This window comes from Mustelus asterias, unplaced genomic scaffold (assembly GCF_964213995.1).
Source record: "Mustelus asterias unplaced genomic scaffold, sMusAst1.hap1.1 HAP1_SCAFFOLD_312, whole genome shotgun sequence".
Classification (NCBI taxonomy): domain Eukaryota; kingdom Metazoa; phylum Chordata; class Chondrichthyes; order Carcharhiniformes; family Triakidae; genus Mustelus; species Mustelus asterias.
Window position 1 is genome coordinate 74,127 of NW_027590276.1, and position 20,469 is coordinate 94,595.

General features: G+C 45.7%; 1 protein-coding gene across 2 annotated transcripts in view; it reads right to left on the minus strand.

The window, feature by feature from the left end:
- The window catches only part of mapk8ip1b (mitogen-activated protein kinase 8 interacting protein 1b), a 186,428-nt gene that overhangs the window by 34,522 nt on the left and 131,437 nt on the right, over nt 1–20,469 (minus strand). For both annotated transcript variants that reach the window (XM_078204367.1, XM_078204368.1), the window contains one exon: nt 16,759–17,571. In XM_078204367.1, the coding sequence (XP_078060493.1) occupies nt 16,759–17,571 (813 nt within the window). The remainder of the gene's footprint in view (nt 1–16,758; nt 17,572–20,469) is intronic.

Below are 20,469 nucleotides of genomic sequence, written 5' to 3' on the forward strand. Positions count from 1 at the left end.
CAATACTCCTCATTGAACCACCCCATAGACATTACCACAGAATCCAGGGTAACATTCCCAGCGCAGCACGAAAGGAATGCTGCACTTATTGGAAATGCTGGCTTTTGGATGGGACGTTAAAGGGAGAGGAGATGGCATAGTGCTATTGTCAATGGCCATAGTGCTATTGTCAATGGTCATAGTGCTATTGTCAATGGTCATAGTGCTATTGTCACTGGACTAGTAATCCAGAGACCCAGTGCAATGTTCTGGGGACCCGGGTTGCAATCGCATTACGGCAGATGGTGAAATTTGAATTTTTTTAAAAATCTGGAATTTGAGGTCTAAGGAAAGTACTATGAAACCATTGTTGATGTATAAGCACATCTGGTTCAGTAATGCCCTTTAGGGTAGGAAATCTGCCGCCTTAGCCTGGTACGGCCTATATGGGATTCTAGATTCACAGCAATGTGGTTGACTCTTAAATGCCCTCTGAAATGGGCAGCCAACTACTCACTCAAGGATAATTAGGTACCAATGGTACCCTATCACGTGAAGGACAGACCAATCAACTGACAAAGAGATCGAGAGCTAGCTAGATAGACAGACATACAAACAAACAAACTGAGGCCTGTCTGCCTCTCATGTGAACTTACATTGAAGAAAAGCAGGGGAATTCTCTATATTATTCTAATCAATACTTAACTCTCGAACAAAACTTAGAAATGTTGTGAGAGATTGCTATGGGCAAATTAGCTGCTGTGTTTCCTCTGTTACAATAGTGATTGCTTTTCTAAAGTCCTTTCTTTGCCTTATGGAGGATTTTGGGAAATCCTGAGATGGTAAAAGGCTCTATGTCGGTGGCACAGTGGCACAGTGATTAGCACTGCTGTCTCACAGTGCAGGTTAGATTCCCAGCTTGGGTCACTGTCTGTATGGAGTTTGCATGTTGTCTGCGTGGGTTTCCTCTGGGTGCTCCGGTTTCCTCCCACAGTCAGAGGGAGGTGCAGGTTAGGTGGATTGGCCATGCTAAATTGGCCATTTGGTGTCAGGGAGATCAGCAGGGTAGATACGTGGGGTTGCAAGAATAGGGCCTGGGTGGGATTGTTGTCGGTGCAGGCTCGATGGGCTGAATGGCTTTCTTCTGCACTGTAGGGATTCTATTCTGTAAATTCATGTCCTTTTTTTCCAAGTTATTTTTCGGTTCCCTCAGACATTGTTCTTACCATACAATGTATTATTCCTGAGCTGTACTCAATGTGGTCAAACTACATGTGACCTTAAAAGATGTATTTATTGGCACTCAATTTTAGTTTTCTTACTGCCCTTTTTGTAGTATGCTCTGGATGCCCTCCCCTGCCATCCCCCCAAGTTCATTGTAGATGTCTGCTGCTGCCACCAAATTATCAGACAAGCACAAATATGTACCAATGCTGTCCCAGCCAATCACAGAAAGAGGGTAAGCCAGAAGCCCATGACATTCATGACAGGAGTGGTCACATGCAAATTGCACCAATTTGTCCATGGCTATATGCAAGTTAGCTTTCATGGTTGCTGAGGTAGTATTACTGAATATTACTGAACTGGTAATCCAGAGAACGCAAGTTCAAATCCCATTGCGGAAATTTGAGAAGTTCAGTTCAGTTCAAATGATATGAAATGCAAAGTTGGTCTTGGTAAAAATGACTTTAAAGCTGTTGGATTATTGGAAAAACTCATATGATTCACTATGTCCCTTTAATTAAGGAAACCTGTCCTTACTCAATCCTGTCTGATGTGTGACTCCAGTCCCAAACAATGCGGTTGACTCTTCATTGCCTTCTGAAGTGAGACAGCAGGCTGACAGTAATTAGGAAAACTAATAGGATTTTATCATTGATAGTGTTGGGAATTGAATACAAAAGTAGGGAGGTTATGTTTCAGTTGTGCAGGATACTGCTGAGACCACACAGCTGGAGAACTGGGTAAAGTATTGGTTTCCTTATTTAAGCAAAGATATAAAAACATTAGAAGCAGTTCAGAGAAGGTTTAGAACAAAGAAAATTACAGCACAGGAACAAGCCCTTCAGCCCTCCAAGCCTGCACCAAACATGCTGTCCGACTCAACTAAAGCCCCCTTTCTTTCCAGGGGCCGTATCCCTCTCTTCCAATCCTATTCATGTATTTGTCAAGACACCCCTTAAAAGTCACTATCGTATCTGCTTCCACTACCTCCCCCAGCAGCGAGTTCCAGGCACCCACCACTCTCTGTGTAAAATACTTGTCTCATACATCTCCTTTAAACCTTGTCCCTCCCACCTTAAACCTATGCCCCCTGGTAATTAACTCTTCCATCCGAGGAAAAAGCTTCTGACTATCCACTGGGTCCATGCCCGTCATAATCTTGTTAACTTCTATCAGGTTGTCACTCAACCTCCGTCGTTCCAGTGAGAACAAACCAAGTTTCTCCAACCTCACCTCATAGCTAATGCCCTCCATACCAGGCAACATCCTGGTGAATCTTTTCTGTACCCTCTCCAAAGTCTCCACATCCTTCTGGTCGTGTGGCGACCAGAATTGAACATTATATTCCAAGTGCGGCCTAACTAAGGTTCCATAAAGCTGCAACATGACTTGCCAATTTGTAAACTCAGTGCCCCGGCCGATGAAGGCAAATATGCTGTATGTCTTCTTAACTACCTTCTCTACCTGCATTGCCACTTTCAGTGACCTGTGTCACCAGATTCCTTTGCCTATCAATATTCTTAAGGGTTCTACCATTTACTGTATATTTCCCATCTGCATTAGACCTTCCAAAATGCATTAAAAGTTTATTTATTAGGCACAAATAAGTCTTACATTTACACTGCAATGAAGCTACTGTGAAATTCCCCTAGTTGCCACACTTCGGTGCCTGTTCGGGTCAATGCAACTTAACCAGGACATCTTTCAGACCGTGGGAGGAAACTGGAGCACCCGGAGGAAACCCATGCACGGGGAGAACGTGGAGACTCCACACAGACAGTGACCCGAGCCAGGAATTGTTTCAAGAAGTCCTCCTGGATACTCTTTACAAACTCTGCCCCATCCACACCCCTAGCACTAAGTGAGTCCCAGTCAATATAGGGGAAGTTAAAATCTCCCACCACAACAGCCCTGTTACTTTTACATCTTGCCAAAATCTGCCTCCATATCTTTTCCTCTACCTCCCGCTGGCTGTTGGGCGGCCGATAATAAATCCCCAACATTGTGACTACAACCTTCCTATTCCTGAGCTCTACCCACATTACCTCACTGTATGAGCCCTCCGAAGTGTCCTCCCGCAATACAGCTGTGATATTCTCCTTAGCCAGTAATGCAACTCACCCACCCCTTTTACATTCCATTCTATTCTGCCTGAAACATCTGTATCCTAGATTGTTAAACTGCCAATCCATTAACCAAGTTTACTAATACATGGAATGGGTGGGTTGTTTTATGAGGAAAGGTTGGACAGGCATGTATTCACTGGAGTTTAGAAGAGTGTGATTTCAGCCTCCCTTTAAGAAGGTTTTTTTTAAAATCGTGCTCACAGCCTTAGGTGATGTCATTGGTGGGAGGAGAAAAAAAGCTGTGTGCCGGTCAGATGATGAGAATTGTTTTTAGTTTCGTATTGGTTGCCGAGTTAGAGGCAGAGCTGAAAGAAGATTCTCTCTATTTTGCTTTGAAAGGTTTAACAGTTAGCTGAAAGGAAGGCTTGTTGCCAATGTGCAGTAAATAAACTATGTTTTTGGTGTTTTGGGGAGCTGATGGCTCTGAGTTTTCAAGATCATTTGAAATCAGCATTCAACCCAGGGAACTGGATTCCAGTATTATGTGAACTTTAGTCTATGCAGTGGCAAATCTGTTTAAAGGCTTTTTTCTATGGGTTTTATGTAATGGAACATATTAGAGATATTCATTACGAGTTATACATTATAGTAGTTATTTTGTTTTTTGTTTGTAATTGATGAAAGTTCTTCCTAATTTTCTTACTATACATGTTAACTATATTCTTAAATAAACTTTGTTTGATACCCTATCCCAGCCAAATTCAAGATGCAAAATTTATGGTTCAGGCGAGCTTCATAAAACACTTTGAGGTTTCTAACCTGAACCATAACAAGAGTAAGAGGCGACTTGATTGAAACATATAAGATTCTGAGGAGTATTGACAGGGTGGGTGTGGAGAGGAGGTTTCCTCTTGTGGGAGAATCTAGAACTAAGGCTCACAATTTAAAAATAAAGTGTCACTCATTTAAAGCAGAGATAAGGAGACATTTTTTTCCCTCAGAGGGTTGCCGTAGCTCAAGATGGCCCATCCTCACCTTCTCATGGCAACTAAGAATGGACAGCAAATGCCATGATGCCCACCTCCCAAGAATTACTTTGTAAAAAGGCAGGGGAACGAGTAGAAATATAATTCAGCAACTCAGTCACTCTATTTCTGGACAGTCCAATGGAGTTAAAATTCAGTCCTGGAATTAATGTCAGTGACATCAGCAGGTAACCACGCGCCATGACATTCACCATTTTAACAGAGATTTTAGTCCAATTTAAACACACAGTGGCTGGGATTTAATGTGGGTGAGTTGGAGAAGCAGTGGGAGCTCCTCGTCACTTCCATGGGGGGAGACCATGGGGGGAGCTCAATGAAATTAAGTGCCCATCAAGCACTTAACTGGGCATTGTGTTTCCCACAGGATTTAAGATCCTGGGAGAGAAAATCCCACTCTCCGAACCAAGACAGCTGCTGGCCAGAGGCCGGAAGTTCACCATTCCTGACAGTGCCGTCAGGAGTGGTGGATGATGCTGGCAATGCTCCGAGAACTTCACCAGGGATCAGCATTGGACACAGGTGAGTGAGGAGGAATGGAGGTCACTGGGAGGGTTGGAATTTGGAGCCAAGGGAAATGACTGGCTTGCAGCAACCCCTCCCTTCCCAAAGCTGGGTCCCTCAATCGGGAACCGAGTTCTTCTCCTGCTGGATGGCATCAGGGAGGATGGAAGAGCTATGTGACTCCCATTTAGTCCCTCAACCATCACCAAATTCTGGTGACTCAGTGATAATTACTATCAAGTGGCTCATTAATGGGTCTAATTGACTCCCATGGGGAGCAGGCGAGTGGTGCATATTTGCTCCTTCCTGCCTCTGACTTAATTGCAGGAAACTTTCCCACCACCAGCAAACTGCGATGCAACTTCCTTTGTGAATTACTGGGCTCGGCCACCATGTTTCTCACCATTACTGGTGTGATGGCTTCAACGAGGCCGATGAAGTTGGCCTGTTGGAGTATGAGCTCCCTGATTGAGGTCACAATTGCCTGCCCAATCAGGGAACCTCACCTGTACATAAATATGGGAGTGTCAGGTCCTCCGGCACTCCAGACTCTGATTTTCATAGAATCCCTATAGTGCAGAAGGAGGCCTTTCAGCCCACCGAGTCTGCACCGACTACAATCCGTGACCCTACGTTTTATACCCTGCTAATCCCCCTGACGCGAAAGGAAAATTCACATGACCAATGAACCTAACCTGCACCTCTTTCAGACTGTGGGAGAAAACTGGAGCACCTGGAGGAAAGCTACCCAGACACTGGGAGGATGTGCAAACTCCACACAGAGAGACACTACAGGCCAGAATTGAATTTGGGTCCCTGGCGCTGTGAGGCAGCAGTGCTAACCACTGTGTCACCGTGCCGCTTAGACTTTGTACTTGAAGCACTCTTAGGAATTAAGATTGTGAAAAAAGAGAATCTGGTGAAGGGACACCGCCCTCTGAGGAGATATTTCAATGGGCTGGATTAAATTCCACCCCCCACCTATGATTAAAATACCACACAGAGAGCAATATTAGCACAAATCTGACATATTGTAATATAAATGTATTCAATAAAAGCGAATCTTGAGATGAGAAATAATTAACACCCATTTAAAAATCAACGAGCAAACTTGCATTTATAAAGCACTTTTCATCATAATTCAGGTCCCAAAATCACAGGCACTTAATTACTTCTGAAGGGCAGTCGTTGTTGCTATGTAGGCAAACACAGTAAGCAATCTACACAGAACAAGAGCCCACAAAAAATAACGAGAAATAAAATAAAAATCAGTTAATCCAGTTTAAGACATATTGAAACTATTTTCAATCCCATGATGAAATAAAACCAGTTTTTATATCAGTCATAGTTGACAGGTGGGATGTTCCTGCTCTTTGTAAAGTATACTTTAACCTAGTCCTATACCTCATTCGACTCGCACAACTGTTTGCCAGTATTTCTTTATTCCTCTGTCATTCTTCACTCTACTTCAGCCCTGTATCTAACTTCTGCCTGCAATAGGACACCCTCATTTCCTTCAAGTGCATTACAAGTAGATACACAATCATATATGAGTGTGTGCCAGGGTGAGGTGTAGGAGTGTGGGTAACATTATGGGTAATTTTGTGTTTTAAAGTGACCACAGAATCCCTACAGTGCAGAAGGAGGCCATTTGGCCCATCAAATCTGTATCGACTCTTCGGAAGGCCCAATGTCCCCCTATGCCCTGTCCATCATGCATCCACCGAACTTGCACATCTTTGGGTCTAAGGGTCAATTTACCATGGCCAACCTGCCTAACCCGCACATCTTGGGACAGTGGGAGGAAACCAGAGCACCCAGAGGAAACCCACGTAGACCCAGGGAGAATGTGCAAACTCCGCACTGGCAGTCACCCAAGGCCAGAATTGAACCCAGATTCCTGGTGCTGTGAGGCAGCAGTGCTAAACCACTGTGCCACCGTGCCGTCCGTGGGTGAGAGGCATTTTGCCACATTGACTATTGAAGCAGAGATCAAATGTGGAATTATTTGAATAGGAAGCGTATAGAAGGCAGCTCAATGGGATTAGGGTAGGGAACTCTGTTTGGAGAGCCTGCACTAGCATAAAAACACAAAATAAATTGTGATAACACCTAACACCATTGATGGAACACCGATGCCACAAGGACTGCTGCAGCTTGGAAAGGAAGCCACTATTCGACAGGCAATTTGGCCATGGCAACATCAGAAAAGTAGGAGACCACTAAACCCCTTGAACCCGTTAAAGCTACCCACCTTTGCCCCATATCCCTCAACAGCTTTTAGTATTATCGGTCATGTTTCATGAAGAAGATGAAAAATCATCTCCCGCCCCTCTCCGGATTCTCAGATTATTATCATTTCCACCAGACACCTTTGGGGTAAGCTTATTCTACATCCTTAGCTGTCAGGCTGGGTATCATTCATAATCAGGTTGCATTGGGCTGGAAGAATGGTCTTCTTATTGTCACTGCAAGGAATGAAAGAAGCTTTGGTTATAATGGCTCTGACAAATCTTAGATTGGACAGAGCAGAAGGAAGCCATTTGGCCTATCAAGTCTACAACTAGTCATAGATTCATAGAATCTACAATACAGAAGGAGGCCATTTGGCCCATCGAGCCTGTACTGACAACAATCCCACCCAGATCCTGACCTATCCCCGTAACCCCACAAATTTATTCACCTAATCCCCCTGACATTAAGGGGCAATTCACCATGGCCAACCAACCTAACCTGCACATATTTGGACTGTGGGAGCAAACCGGAGCACTTGGAGGAAATCCACACAGACTCAGGGAGAACGTGCAAACTCCACACAGTCACCGAGGCCAGAATTGAACCTGGATCCCTGGGAGCTGTGAGGCAGTAGTGCTAACAACTGTACCATCGTGCTCCCTGCTCTTTCGAAGAGCAATCAAGTTATTTCCACTCTCACGTTCTTTCCTCAGATCCCTGTAATATTTTACTAATTCCAGTATTAAGCAAATTCCCTTCTGAAGACTACTATTGAATCTGTTTCCACCACCCCATCAGGAAGTGCCAAATCAGCGTCAATCTCAAATCCTACTCGTTACATAAAAAGGTTTTTCCTAATATTGTCTCTGGTTCTTTAGTCTGTCACCTCACTCTGTGCCCTCTGGTTGTTGACCCTTCAGCCATTAGAAACAGTTATCTTTATTTACACCATCCAAACCCTTCATAATTTCAAACACCTTTCTCAAAACTCTGCTTGGTCCTCTCTGCTCAAAGAGAACATCTCATTCATATGGGAGGAAAGCAGAAATACAGGCAATATCTGACCCTTCATCTACTAGAGGTAACTCTTCTGTAATTGGAGAGGACACCCCCAGTGGAATTATTGTAATCAACATGTGCCCACGTTGCACCGAGCATCGAAACAGATGCTTGTAATTAGGAAATACTTGGCACAAATGGTAAATGACACCATAGAATCCCTATAGTGCAGAAAGAGGCCATTCACCAATCGAGTCTACACCACCTCTCCGAATGAGCATCCCAACCAAGCCCTCTCCTCTGCCCTATCCCCATAACCCCGTGCATTTAACACGACTGATCCACCTAACTTACACATCTTTGGATACTAAGGGGCAATTTAGCATGGCCAATCCATCTAACTGCACATCTTTGGATCATAGGAGTAAACCCACGCAAAAACAGGGAGAACGTACAAACTCCACACAGTCACCCAAGGCTGGAATCGAACCCAGGTCCCTGGCATTGTGAGGCAGCAGTGCTAACCACTGTGCCACCATGCTACCCTTAGATCATGTCCTTAGGATATGTTTGTCCTTGTTGCTCCACATGCACCCATGCACAGGTTCATCACATAAACGAGCAAGTATCAATGGGGTTCTACATGCCTTTCCAGGGGCCTTCTGAATGAGAGCTGTGTTTGTAGATTGGCCCATCAACATGATAGGGGCTGGTCCTGTGATCGTACTCCACTCTGGCAAAGTTTTATGCTGGGGTTGAAATCCAGCTAGATCAGCCGCTGACAGAACGATCCTCTGAAACTTTGTTTGCAAGTAAAGAAACTGTGCCAAGGGGCGGCACACAGGATCTTATGGAATGGGTGGGTTGTCTTACAAGGAAAGGTTGGTCAGGCTAGGCTTGTATCCACTGGAGTTTACAAGAGTAAGAAGTGACTTGAAAGCAGCATGGTGGCACAGTGGTTAGCACTGCTGCCTCACAGTGTCAGGGAGCAGGGTTCAATTCCAGCCTCGGGTCACTGTCTGTGTGGAGTTTGCACATTCTCCCCGTGTCTGCGTGGGTTTCCTCTGGGTGCTCCAGTTTCCTTCCACAGTCCAATGATGTGCGGGTTAGGTTGATTGGCCATGCCAATTTGACCCTTGTGTCAGGGGATTAGCAGGGTAAATATGTGGGGTTACAGGAAGAGGGCCTAGCTAGATTGTGGTCAGTGCAGACTCGATGGGCCAAATGGCCTCCTTCTGCACTGTAGGGATTCTATGATTCTCATTATGTGGGAAGCTTCAAGAGTGTCAAAAGGGTATCTGACCACAGCCAACATCACTGTAGGGTGTGGTATAATAGTGCTTATGAAACTGGACGAATAAGAATGATCCGGGAATGTGGATTAAAGTTCCACCATGGCAGCTGGGGAACTTAAATTCAATGAATTAAATAAATTTGGAATTCAAGGTAAATCAAATATTAGTAATGATGGCACGAACCTCCCTGGATTGCCCGAAAACCCCCATCTGATTCAGTAATGTCCTTCATGGAAGGACAATTCGTTGGATTCTGGGGTAGTGCCGGCGGATTGGAAAACGGCTAATGTTACGCCGCTGTTTAAAAAAGGAAATAGACAAAAGGTGGGTAACTACTGGCCGGTTAGCTTAACGTCTGTAGTTGGGAAAATGCTGGAATCCATCATTAAAGAAGAAATAGCAGGCCATCTGGATAAGAATGGTTCGATTAAGCAGACGCAGCATGGATTCATGAGGGGAAAGTCGTGCTTGACAAACTTGTTGGATTTTTATGAAGATGTGACTAGTGCGGTTGACGGAGGGGAACCGGTGGATGTGGTGTTTTTGGATTTCCAAAAGGCGTTTGATAAGGTGCCTCACAAAAGGTTGCTGAAGAAGATTGGGTCACACGGAGTTGGGGGTAGGGTGTTAGCGTGGATTGGGGATTGGCTATCCGACAGGAAGCAGAGAGTCGGAATAAATGGGTGCTTTTCTGGTTGGCGGATGGTAACTAGTGGCGTGCCGCAGGGATCGGTACTGGGGCCTCAACTATTTACCATTTATATAGACGATCTGGAGGAGGGGACTGAGTGTAGGGTAACAAAGTTTGCAGACGACACAAAGATAAGTGGAAAAGTGAATCATGTGGAGGGCGTAGAAGGTCTGAAGAGAGATTTGGACAGGCTGAATGAGTGGGCGAGGATCTGGCAGATGGAGTATAACGTTAACAAATGCAAGGTTATTCACTTTGGAAGAAATAATAGCAAATTGGATTATTATGTAAATGGAAAGAAATTACAACATGCTGCTGTGCAGAGGGACCTGGGGGTCCTTGTGCACGAGACGCAAAAACCCAGTCTGCAGGTGCAACAGGTGATCAAGAAGGCAAATGGGATGTTGGCCTATATCGCAAGGGGGATAGAATATAAAAGCAGAGATGTCTTGCTGCATCTGTACAGGGCATTGGTGAGGCCGCAGCTGGAATACTGTGTGCAGTATTGATCCCCTTATTTGCGGAAGGATATATTGGCCTTGGAGGGAGTGCAGAGAAGGTTCACCAGGTTGATACCAGAGATGAGGGGTGTTGATTATGAGGAGAGACTGAGCAGATTGGGTTTGTATTCGTTGGAATTTAGAAGGCTGAGGGAGGATCTTATAGAGACCTATAAGATAATGAAGGGGCTGGATAGGGTAGAGATGGAAAGATTCTTTCCACTTAGAAAGGAAACTAGAACTAGAGGGCACAGCCTCAAAATAAAGGGGGATCGGTTTAGGAGAGAGTTGAGGAGGAACTTCTTCTCTCAGTGGGTGGTGAATCTCTGGAATTCTCTGCCCACTGAAGTGGTGGAGGCCACCTCGTTGAATATGTTTAAATCACGGATAGATGGATTCCTGATCGGTAAGGGAATTAGGGGTTATAGGGATCAGGCAGGTAAGTGGAACTGATCAGCCATGATCTTATTGAATGGCGGGGCAGGCTCGAGGGGCTAGATGGCCTACTCCTGCTCCTATTTCTTATGTTCTTATGTTCTTAAATCGGCTCCTGGCCTATATGTGACTCCAGACCCACAGCAATGCGGTTAACATTTAACTGCCCCCTGAAATGATTGAACAAGCCACTCAGATGTAACTTCTCAAGGATGGACATTAAATACTGATCTTGGCAGTGATAATCACATCTTCTGAATGACTAACGAGAGAAAATGTTGGGCTTGATAACGTCCTCCCTTTGACGCTCACATGAGCACTTCATTCCGGGATGAAACTGGAACCTGCTAAATCTCTCTTGCCACCTTGGCTGGGAATGACTAATACAACAGAAACTGAAGCATCAATTCTGACATCTTCTTCAAGGCTAAGATACTCACTGGATAAACTCACTGAGCTATCTGTAGCACTGTGCCTTTCTTAAAACATTCTCAGCATGTTGGCGTCATTGGCAGGGCCGTCATTTATTCACCACCTCCAACTGTCATTGAGGGGGTGGTTGGAAACCACTTTCTTGAATCATTGCAGTCAGTGTGGTGTGGTGTGATGTGAGTGTACCTTTAAGAGTTTTTAAAAAACTCATGCTCACAGCCTCAGGTGATGTCGTTGTTGGGAGGAGAAACAACTGGGCAGCTCAGGTGACAGGGATTTCATTTTCAGTTTCAGTTTGGAGCTACAAGTTAGAGTTGAGTTTTAGAAGGGACAGCAAGTGAAAAAGAAGTGTTTTCCCTCTCTCTCTGTCATTTTGAAAATGTTGTTGGTTTCCTGAAGGGTGAACATCTGTTCTTCCACGGGTTTGATTCCAGCCTGGGGTCACTGTCTGTGGGGCCAGGCCTTTTCCCACCACTGCTTTGAGACTCCAAGTAAACCCTCTTAGATTGGAACAGCAACACCACCCATACCCTCCCCTGATTTTCACCCTGGCCTCCAATCTTCTCCCCTCCTCTCCTGATCTCTCAAACCACCCTCCCACAATTTTCTCTCTCCTTCCAAATCTCTCTCTCTTTCCTCTTGCTCTCCTGCAAGGCCTCAAAGAACAAAGTACAGTACAACAGAAGAACAGACCCTTCAGCCCTTCAAGCCTGCTCCCAAAAATTCCCAAAAATTGAAAACCCTGGGTATGGGGTTGGGAATCCCGGAACTGGGACCCACTCACAGTTTTAAAGGGCTCCCGAGTCATTCCAATTCAGCGAAAATCCAGCCCAAAATGTTTAATCTTATCTGCCCATATAGTGTGGGCGTAAAAGAGCACATAGAACAATTTGAAAAGGAGCAGGGAATTTTCCATCTCCTGATCAATATTCATTCGTCAATCAACACCACCAAAAATCAAACCATCAGGGCAGTCATCTCATTTGTGGCATCTCGCCATGTGTAAATTGGCCATTGCCATTCCTCATACATCAGTGGTTACACTTTGAAAATGTCCTAACTTACATATAGCACCTTTAATATAAAAGCATATTGCAAGGTTTGACATTAATTGAGCATTGACCCTGATCGAGTGAGTGCAGAGAACTGAATGAAATCATGGTCAAAGGGAATGAAAATATAGAGAGAACAGGGCCTTCGTGAGGTCACATGAGGAGTATTGTGCGCAGTTTGGTCTACTTATCAAGGATGTACGCCGCAGAGGGAGTGGAGTGAAGGTTCACCAGACTGGTTCCTGGGATGGCAGGATTGTCATATGAGGAGAGATTGGATCGACAGGGCCTGCATTCACTGGAATTTAGAAGAATGAGAGAGGATCTAATTGAAATGTATAAAATTCTGACAGAGGTGGACAGATTGGCTGCAGAGATGATGTTTCTTTTGGCTGGGGGTGGGGTCTAGAATAAGGAATCACAGTCTCAGGATTCGGGGAAGGCCATTTAGGACTGAGATGCAGAGCAAGATCTTCACTTGGACGATGGTGAACCTGTGGAATTTGACCTCCACAGGTGGAGGTCAAATATTTAATAAGGAAATCGATAGATTTCTAGACTCTGAAGGCATCAAGGGGCATGAGGACAGCATGGGAGTGTGGTGTTGACTTACAGGATCAGCCATAATTGTACTGAATGGCGAAGCAGGCTCGAAAGATCAAATGGCCTATTCCTGCTCCTATTTCTATAACTAGCTGTATGGAGGTCAAGTCCTAAAGGGTAATTGGCTCAAGACTCTGCCAGGAAAAGGTGGTGAAGAGGAAGGAGTGTATACAGGACTCAGGGACCAAGCACCTGAAGGGGTCATTAAGTTCGTGAAGTCACAGAGGCCAAGTGTGCTGAGACACAGTAAGGATAGGTAGATGAGGAAAACAATTTGATCCATTGATGGCATGGTGGACTGATGCAGGACAATGAAGGTTGGTTGAAAGACCAATAGAACTGTGTAATGGACAGGACTGGACGGCAGAATTATGGATGATTTGGATTTTATAGACAGCTAGGTCAGGAGAGAGAAGTGCAGGAGAGGTCATATCTGTACAATCAGATAAGAAACTATTTGAGGCCACACCGGGGAGCTCCAGGGTGCTTCCAAAGCTCAAATGAACCCAGACTCCACGCTAACCAACAATCTGTGAATAAAACTAGCAACATAGGAACTGAGTTCCCTTTACGTTCATTAATTTTAGCGCTAAAAGTGAAAAGAAACTTGAAAGGAAGACCTTGCATTTCATAAAAAGACATTTCATTAACTCAGGGCACCTCGAAATGCTTTATTAGCCAATGAAGTACTTCTGAAGTGTTATAATGGAGGAAATACAAATTAGTGCACAGCAAACTCCCACAAACAGCAATGTCAACCTTGTAGTCAAAAACTCCAATTGGTTCATTCACATCCTTTATTCTAACATGACTCCGGTCCCACACAAATATTGCTGACTCTTCGTTGCCATCTGAAGTGGCCCAGATAACCATTTGGCTATGCCAAACTGTCAAAGCAGAGTTCCCACCAGCACAGGAACAAGTGCCAGCCATGGATCAACTGATAATGGCTTTTTCTCGGAGTCTCGAAAGTTCCAGGTTCAAGTCCTGCTCTCCTACTCCAAGACCTGAACATAACCTGGTGTTGTGAGACTTCTTATAGTAAACAAGGCTGACACTTCAATGCAGTACAGCGTTGTCTGAGATGTTACCTTTTTGAAGGGACAGTAAATTAAGGCCCAATATGCAATCTCAATCATAGAATCCTGACAGTGCAGAAGAGGGCCATTTGGCCCATCGAGTCTGCACCGACCATAGTCCTATTCCCGTTACCCCACATATTTAACCTGCTAATCCCCTGACACTAAGGAACAATTTAGCATGGCCAATCAGCTTAACCCGCACATCTTTGGACTGTGGGAGGAAACCAGAGCACCCGGAGGAAGCCCACGCAGCCACAGGAAGAACGTGCAAACTCCACACAGACAGTGACCCCAGGCTGAAATCAAACCCGGGTCCCTGGCGCTGTGAGGCAGCAGTGCTAACCACTATGTTACCGTGCCGCCCTCAAACATCTCATGGAACTATTTCCACAAAGAGCACGGGACCTCTCCCTGGTGTTCTGGCCAGTATTTAAACCTCAGTGGACATCACAGAAACAGATTGTCCAGTCACTGTCATATTGTTTGAAGGAGTTTGCTGTGTGCCAACTGACTGCCGCATTTCCTAAAACACAACAGTTCTGCACTGGCCATTAAACACTTTGAGATGCCCAATAGTCATGAAAAGCACAACATAAATACAAGCCTTTCTTTTGTAGGTAAGGGCAAGAAATTGCAGTGATGGCCCTTGTCTTCAGAATGATATCAGCCAAATGGTGTATGTATTACAATGTACGCACCAAGAGAACCAATGACGCATATCTCACACAGTTTCATCCCTTGAGGCTTGAACACATTGTCCAGGCTGACATTTATATTCAGTGCTGAGGGAGTGCTGCATTGAACTGAGGCCCTGCCTGCTTATTCAGATAGGCATTAACAACCGTATGACATTATTCAAAGAAGAAGAATAGACTCATATGCTTGGACAACATGCCTTCCTCAACAGGAATACCAGTCATTTATCTCATTGCTGTTTGTGGGAACTTTTGCGCGCAAACTGGCTGCCACCTTTCCTATATGTTACAATAGTAATGATACTTCGAATCATAGAATCACTACAGTGCAGAAAGAGGCCATTCGGCCCATCAAGTCTGCACCGACCACAATCCCACCCAGGCCCTATCACCATGACCCAACTTATTTACCCTGCTAACCCCCTGACACTAAGGGGCAATTTAGCATGGCCAATCAACCTAACCCGCATATCTTTGGAGTGTGGGAGGAAACCGGAGTACCTTGAGGAAACCCATGCAGATACAGGGAGAATGTGCAAACTCAACACAGACAGTGACCCAAGGCCAGAATTGAACCCGTGTCCCTGGCACTGTGAGTCAGCAGTGCTAACCACTGTGCCACCCTACCACCTGTGAAGTACTTAAAATTACTTTGTTGGTTATAAAGTATTTAGGATGTCTTGTGATTGTCAAAGGTGCTATATAAATGCAAGTTGTCACCATAAAAATGCTACATTGAGCTTTTAGCTGCAATCTTAGCTGCTGTGGACACAAATGGCCACATGGGTGCAAAATCCCCTGTGACCTATGAAACAAGAATTCCGGTGGTGCTGGAGTACTGTCCAGAAAGGTCAGGTACCTCATTTAAATATGGGTGGCTGAGGGGTGGACCGTACACCGGTACTGCCCCCTGGCACCATTCCCCCTCACAGTTCAGACACCACCCTTCCTCCCACAACTCTGGCATCCTGCCCTTCCCCCATCCCTCAATGCTCTGGAAACCACTCCCTTTCCCCCGATCACCCCACCCCAAAAAACTGCTCTTACAACTCTGGCATCTTTTGAATGGACTTTAAGATGGACCTACCTCGCATTAAGCTGGTATTTCTCTACACCCTAGCTATGACTGTAACACTACATTCTGCACTCTCTCCTTTCCTTTGTGGAAGTTAAAATGCTCAGATTTTTTAAAAATCATGCCTTCTCTGTAACAGTTTGAGAGAATGTTATCAGTTGCAGACCTTCAAGGGAGCCTGTCTGCTTTCAGACTAATCTTCTTTTTGCATCGGCCTCATAACATTCTGCTTTTTGACCTTCACTGGAGGGTGAGCAAGACCAGATTTTTTCCATAACAAATATCAAAGGCGAGATATGGGGATATGCTATGCAAATTAAGGATTGGTAGAAGTCAAGTTTTCATCGAATGAGAAAGGGTGAAGAGCCGGGATTAAATTGGCAAATATGTACGTCAATGAAGGATATGAACAAAATGCTTGTTTGTCATTTGCTGTAATTGACTATAACTACTAAGTTGTTTTTCTGTCACGTCAGAACCACTCCAGCCATTTTGATGAAGGAGGGGAGTTCTCCTTGTGCACAAGTAATTAAAGACCTTGCATTGGATGCATGGTGTCTAGTGCTGTTTGTATTAAGAGTCGACTAAGTGTGCCTTAGGTTGCTGGTACCCAGGATCTCTGACACCTTCTCTATGTCCAGTATGCTTTATCTGTATAATGCGGAAGTAGTAATACTTCTCACTGTATGCTAATACATGTGACAATGATAAATCAAATCAAATCAAATCAAAACCTCCCACCCCCTCCCCACACATTGTCACAATCTTGGAGCACTGTTTAAATCTCCAGATTCAGTCACCGTCATTCCCTGACTCCCCTGGAAAGGAAATAACTTAAAGCTACTTACTGGACGTTCTTGACCTTCCACTCATAAAAACATTGAGGAATTTCTTGGAGAAAGGAATATCTGCTTCTGGCGTGGAGTCTTCCGACAGACAGACCGAGTCTCTCTTCAGCACGCCCTCCTCGTACTCCTCTCCGATGGCTGACTCGTACGGAGACGGAATGCAGTTGTCGTAGACGGTTGCTGAATCACTGTCATCGCTGTACCCTGAGTAACAGTGTTTTAGGCTCACCAGCTCCAGCTGCATGTTGTCGTCCACAACCAGTGTGTACTTAACCGAGTCGTAGGACAGCGCACTGTCTGAGCTCACTGAGGTCCGCGGGAACAGCTGCTCTGCCTTGAGCGAGGTTCGTGCCAGTGAGCAGCTGTGGGATGTGGAAAGGCAAGAGAGCTCTTCGTCCTCCTCGCTGATCGAAGGCTTCGGGTTCCCTGGCAGGGTTAAGCAGTGGGCAAAGTCGACATCCGAGCTGATGGACATGCGGTTCTCGTTGGACTGTGAGAGGAAGGGCTTCTCGTTTTCCGAGCTGTCGGAGTTCCTCTGCACCGGGGTCAGGTAGATCTCCTCCGTCGCCTCGATTGGCACCTGTGCTTGGTACCGGCTGCGCTCATCCTGCAGGCCCTCATTGTCCTTCGCCCGCTGGTTGGTGGCCGTCACCATTGCCGGGCACCCCCCGGATTTGGAAGCCGCAGTCTCGTTCTGTCCTGCTGGTGCCCGCCTGCAGGGGTGGACCTGGGCAGTTGACATCCCTTTGTCGGTGGTGCCACTTGCTGGTTTCGCCTCGTCTCCCAGGCACCCGTGAGCGGGGGTCACCTCTCCTGTAATACACACAGGTTATTCAATGCTCCAAACAAAAGCTCACCATCCCGAAACAAAGAGCTGCCTTTGTCTCCAAGCCACTGCGAACCATTTCAGAATAGGTCCTTGCCTGCATTGCTCGACCGTGTTACCCCTTCTTCCCAATTAGTTGGCACAAACTACCTCCTGGACCTGCCCTGAGGGACTGGGACTGTGGGAAGGTGCCCTCTTTTAACGGAGTGTAGCGAAACTCGGGAGAGTCAATGGGATGATGGCGGTGCAAAAGGAAAGGAGGAGAGGGACGGGAAATTGAGATTGAAGGGAGGAGGAGACAAGAGAGTGCTGAGGAGCAGGGGGTGAAGGGGAGGCGAGGGGAAATGGGATGTGCAGGAGGGGAAAGAAAGAGGAGGAGGAGGGAAGAAGCAAGGAGGACAGAGGGACAGAGGAGGGGAGTGAGGGGAAGGATAAAGACCTGGAGGGAGAAAGGAAAAGGTGGAGGAAAGGAAAAGAGGGAGAGGGCAGTGGAAAAGAGGGCAGGAAAGTGGGGAGGGAAGGAAGAAGATGGACTGAATTGTGGTACAAGAATAGAGACAAACAAATGGACAGTGACACAGACACAAACCAAAGTCGCATTGACTGACTTGCATCCTTCTTACCAGTTACTATAAAAGCATCAGGTTCCCTTTTCAGAACTGTGTTTGGAGCTTTCTCTTGGATATTTCTGAATTTCACACAGTGTAGAGATAAGGTCAGCTCCAGATTAAAAAGCAAAACTAGAAACTGGACCGCACTTCTAAAAATATATCAAACCTGGAGGCAACATCTAAAGTGCGTCAATAAAGAGACAGACAATGTTTTTGTGGGCGGCACAGTGGCACAGTGATTAGCACTGCTGCCTCACAGTGCCAGGGACCCTGGTTCGATTCCCGGCTTGAATCACTGTCTGTACGGAGTTTGCACATTCTCCCTGTGTCTGCGTGGGTTTCCTCCGGGTGCTCCGGTTTCCCTACACAGTCCAAAGATGTGCAGGTTAGGTGGATTGGCCATGCTCAATTGCTCCTTAGTGTTAGGAGATTGGTAGGATTAATAGGGATAGGAGCTGGGTGGGATTGTGGTCGGTGCAGACTCGATGGGCCGAATGGCCTCCTTCTGCACTGTGGGGATTCTATTCTATGATTCAAACTGAATAGTCAGCACCCCTCCCCCACCAAAACTCAAAAGTATCTCAAAAATAAAGAGAGAAAGCAAGCCTGCCATTTCATGTTGGTTTCCCGTGACCTGGAACTGGAAATTTACACGCTTCTCACCCCCGACAGTGAAAATTGTTGTTAGGATGGGGTCAACAATGAGAGATTGCAATTAAACGGATAGAGTGGAGAGGTTGGGGTTGTTTTCCTTGGAGCAGTGAAGGTTAAGGGTCGATTTCAGAGAAATGTGAAAAGTTAAATAAAGAGAAACTGTTTCCTTGATTGAAAGTTGATAATCTGAGGGCGCAGGTTAAAGGTGATGGTCAAAAGTGTCGGGGGCTGCGTGCAGATAATCGTCTAGGATTTGGAAAGTGCTGTCTGATAGGATGGTGGAAATAGCCTTAGAAAAAGGAATGAGATAAATACATGAAGTGGAAAAATTACAGGGACATGGGTAAAGAGGAGGTAAGTAGAACAAACTGAACTGTTCCACAATAGAAATTACATTGTTATGATGGGCTGAATGGTCTCTTCTGTTCTGTACTTCTCTGATTCAATGAATTGCACTCTCCCCCTCCTCCAGGTACCATGCCCAAAGCGGGTGTTGGTAACCATGGACTTCCACTGGTCCATGATTATGCTTGGCAAAGTACTGCAGTGGGTTACCATCACTTTCTGCAGTATGGTCAATCAGGAAACTGTCCCACTCTTATCGCGTGCCATCAGGTGTCTTGGAAGGACTTACAGACTGATACTCAACCTTTTTGGCCACATTATGAACATGCCTTCCATAACCATCAAGTCCTGAGGTGGGATTTGAACCCACTTCACGGGGCAGCACGGTGGCACAGTGGTTAGCACTGCTGCCTCACAGCGCCAGGGACCTGGGTTCAATTCCCGGTTTGGGTCACTGTCTGTGCGGAGTCGGCATGTTCTCCCCGCGTCTGCGTGGGTTTCCTCAGGGTGCTCTGGTTTCCTCCCACAGTCTGAAAGACATGCTGATTAGGTGCATTGGCCATGCTAAATTCTCCCTCAGTGTACCCGAACAAGTGCCAGAGTGTGGCGACAAGGGGTTTTTCACAATAACTTCATTGCAGTGTTAAGCTGACTTGTGACACTAATAAATAAATTTCAAACTTTAACCCACAGCTTCTGGCCCAGAGGCAGGGACGCTACCACTGCTCCACAAGACCTTCAAATTGCATTTTCATTGACCCAGCTAGACGTCAGAGAGAGATTAGCTTAAGGACAAGTGCACTCCAACAGAAGAATAATACACTGTGCTTTACACTGCTGTTGCGGTTAATCGCAGATTCAGGGATTGGGTAATTAAAATGATTATTTCTGGGAGTCTTTCTTAGACCAAAGTACTGACATCTCCAAACAAGAAATGGGGAAACTGTATCAGAAATTGTCTGAGCAGTAAAAGTTAACCACTCCCCTAATCTCTATCTTCCTCCTATAACTGATATAGTGGGCAGGCCCATTGTTCTCTCATTTCAAAACTGAGCCATTATAATCTTGCCCAGCCTTGCAGAAACATGCATGGAGCTGCCGTTCTCCCCCCCTCACCAGAGGCTCCTCCAAATACAAACTGGTAAACCTGTTTGTGACATGCTCACAATGCAAGCAGCTAGTTGTCAGCCTAGCTTCAGGTGATTGCTGCAGTGAGTCATCAGCAAAGCAGGCACGATTGTTAAAGTCTTGGATTCCCAGTGGAGTGGTCAGCAA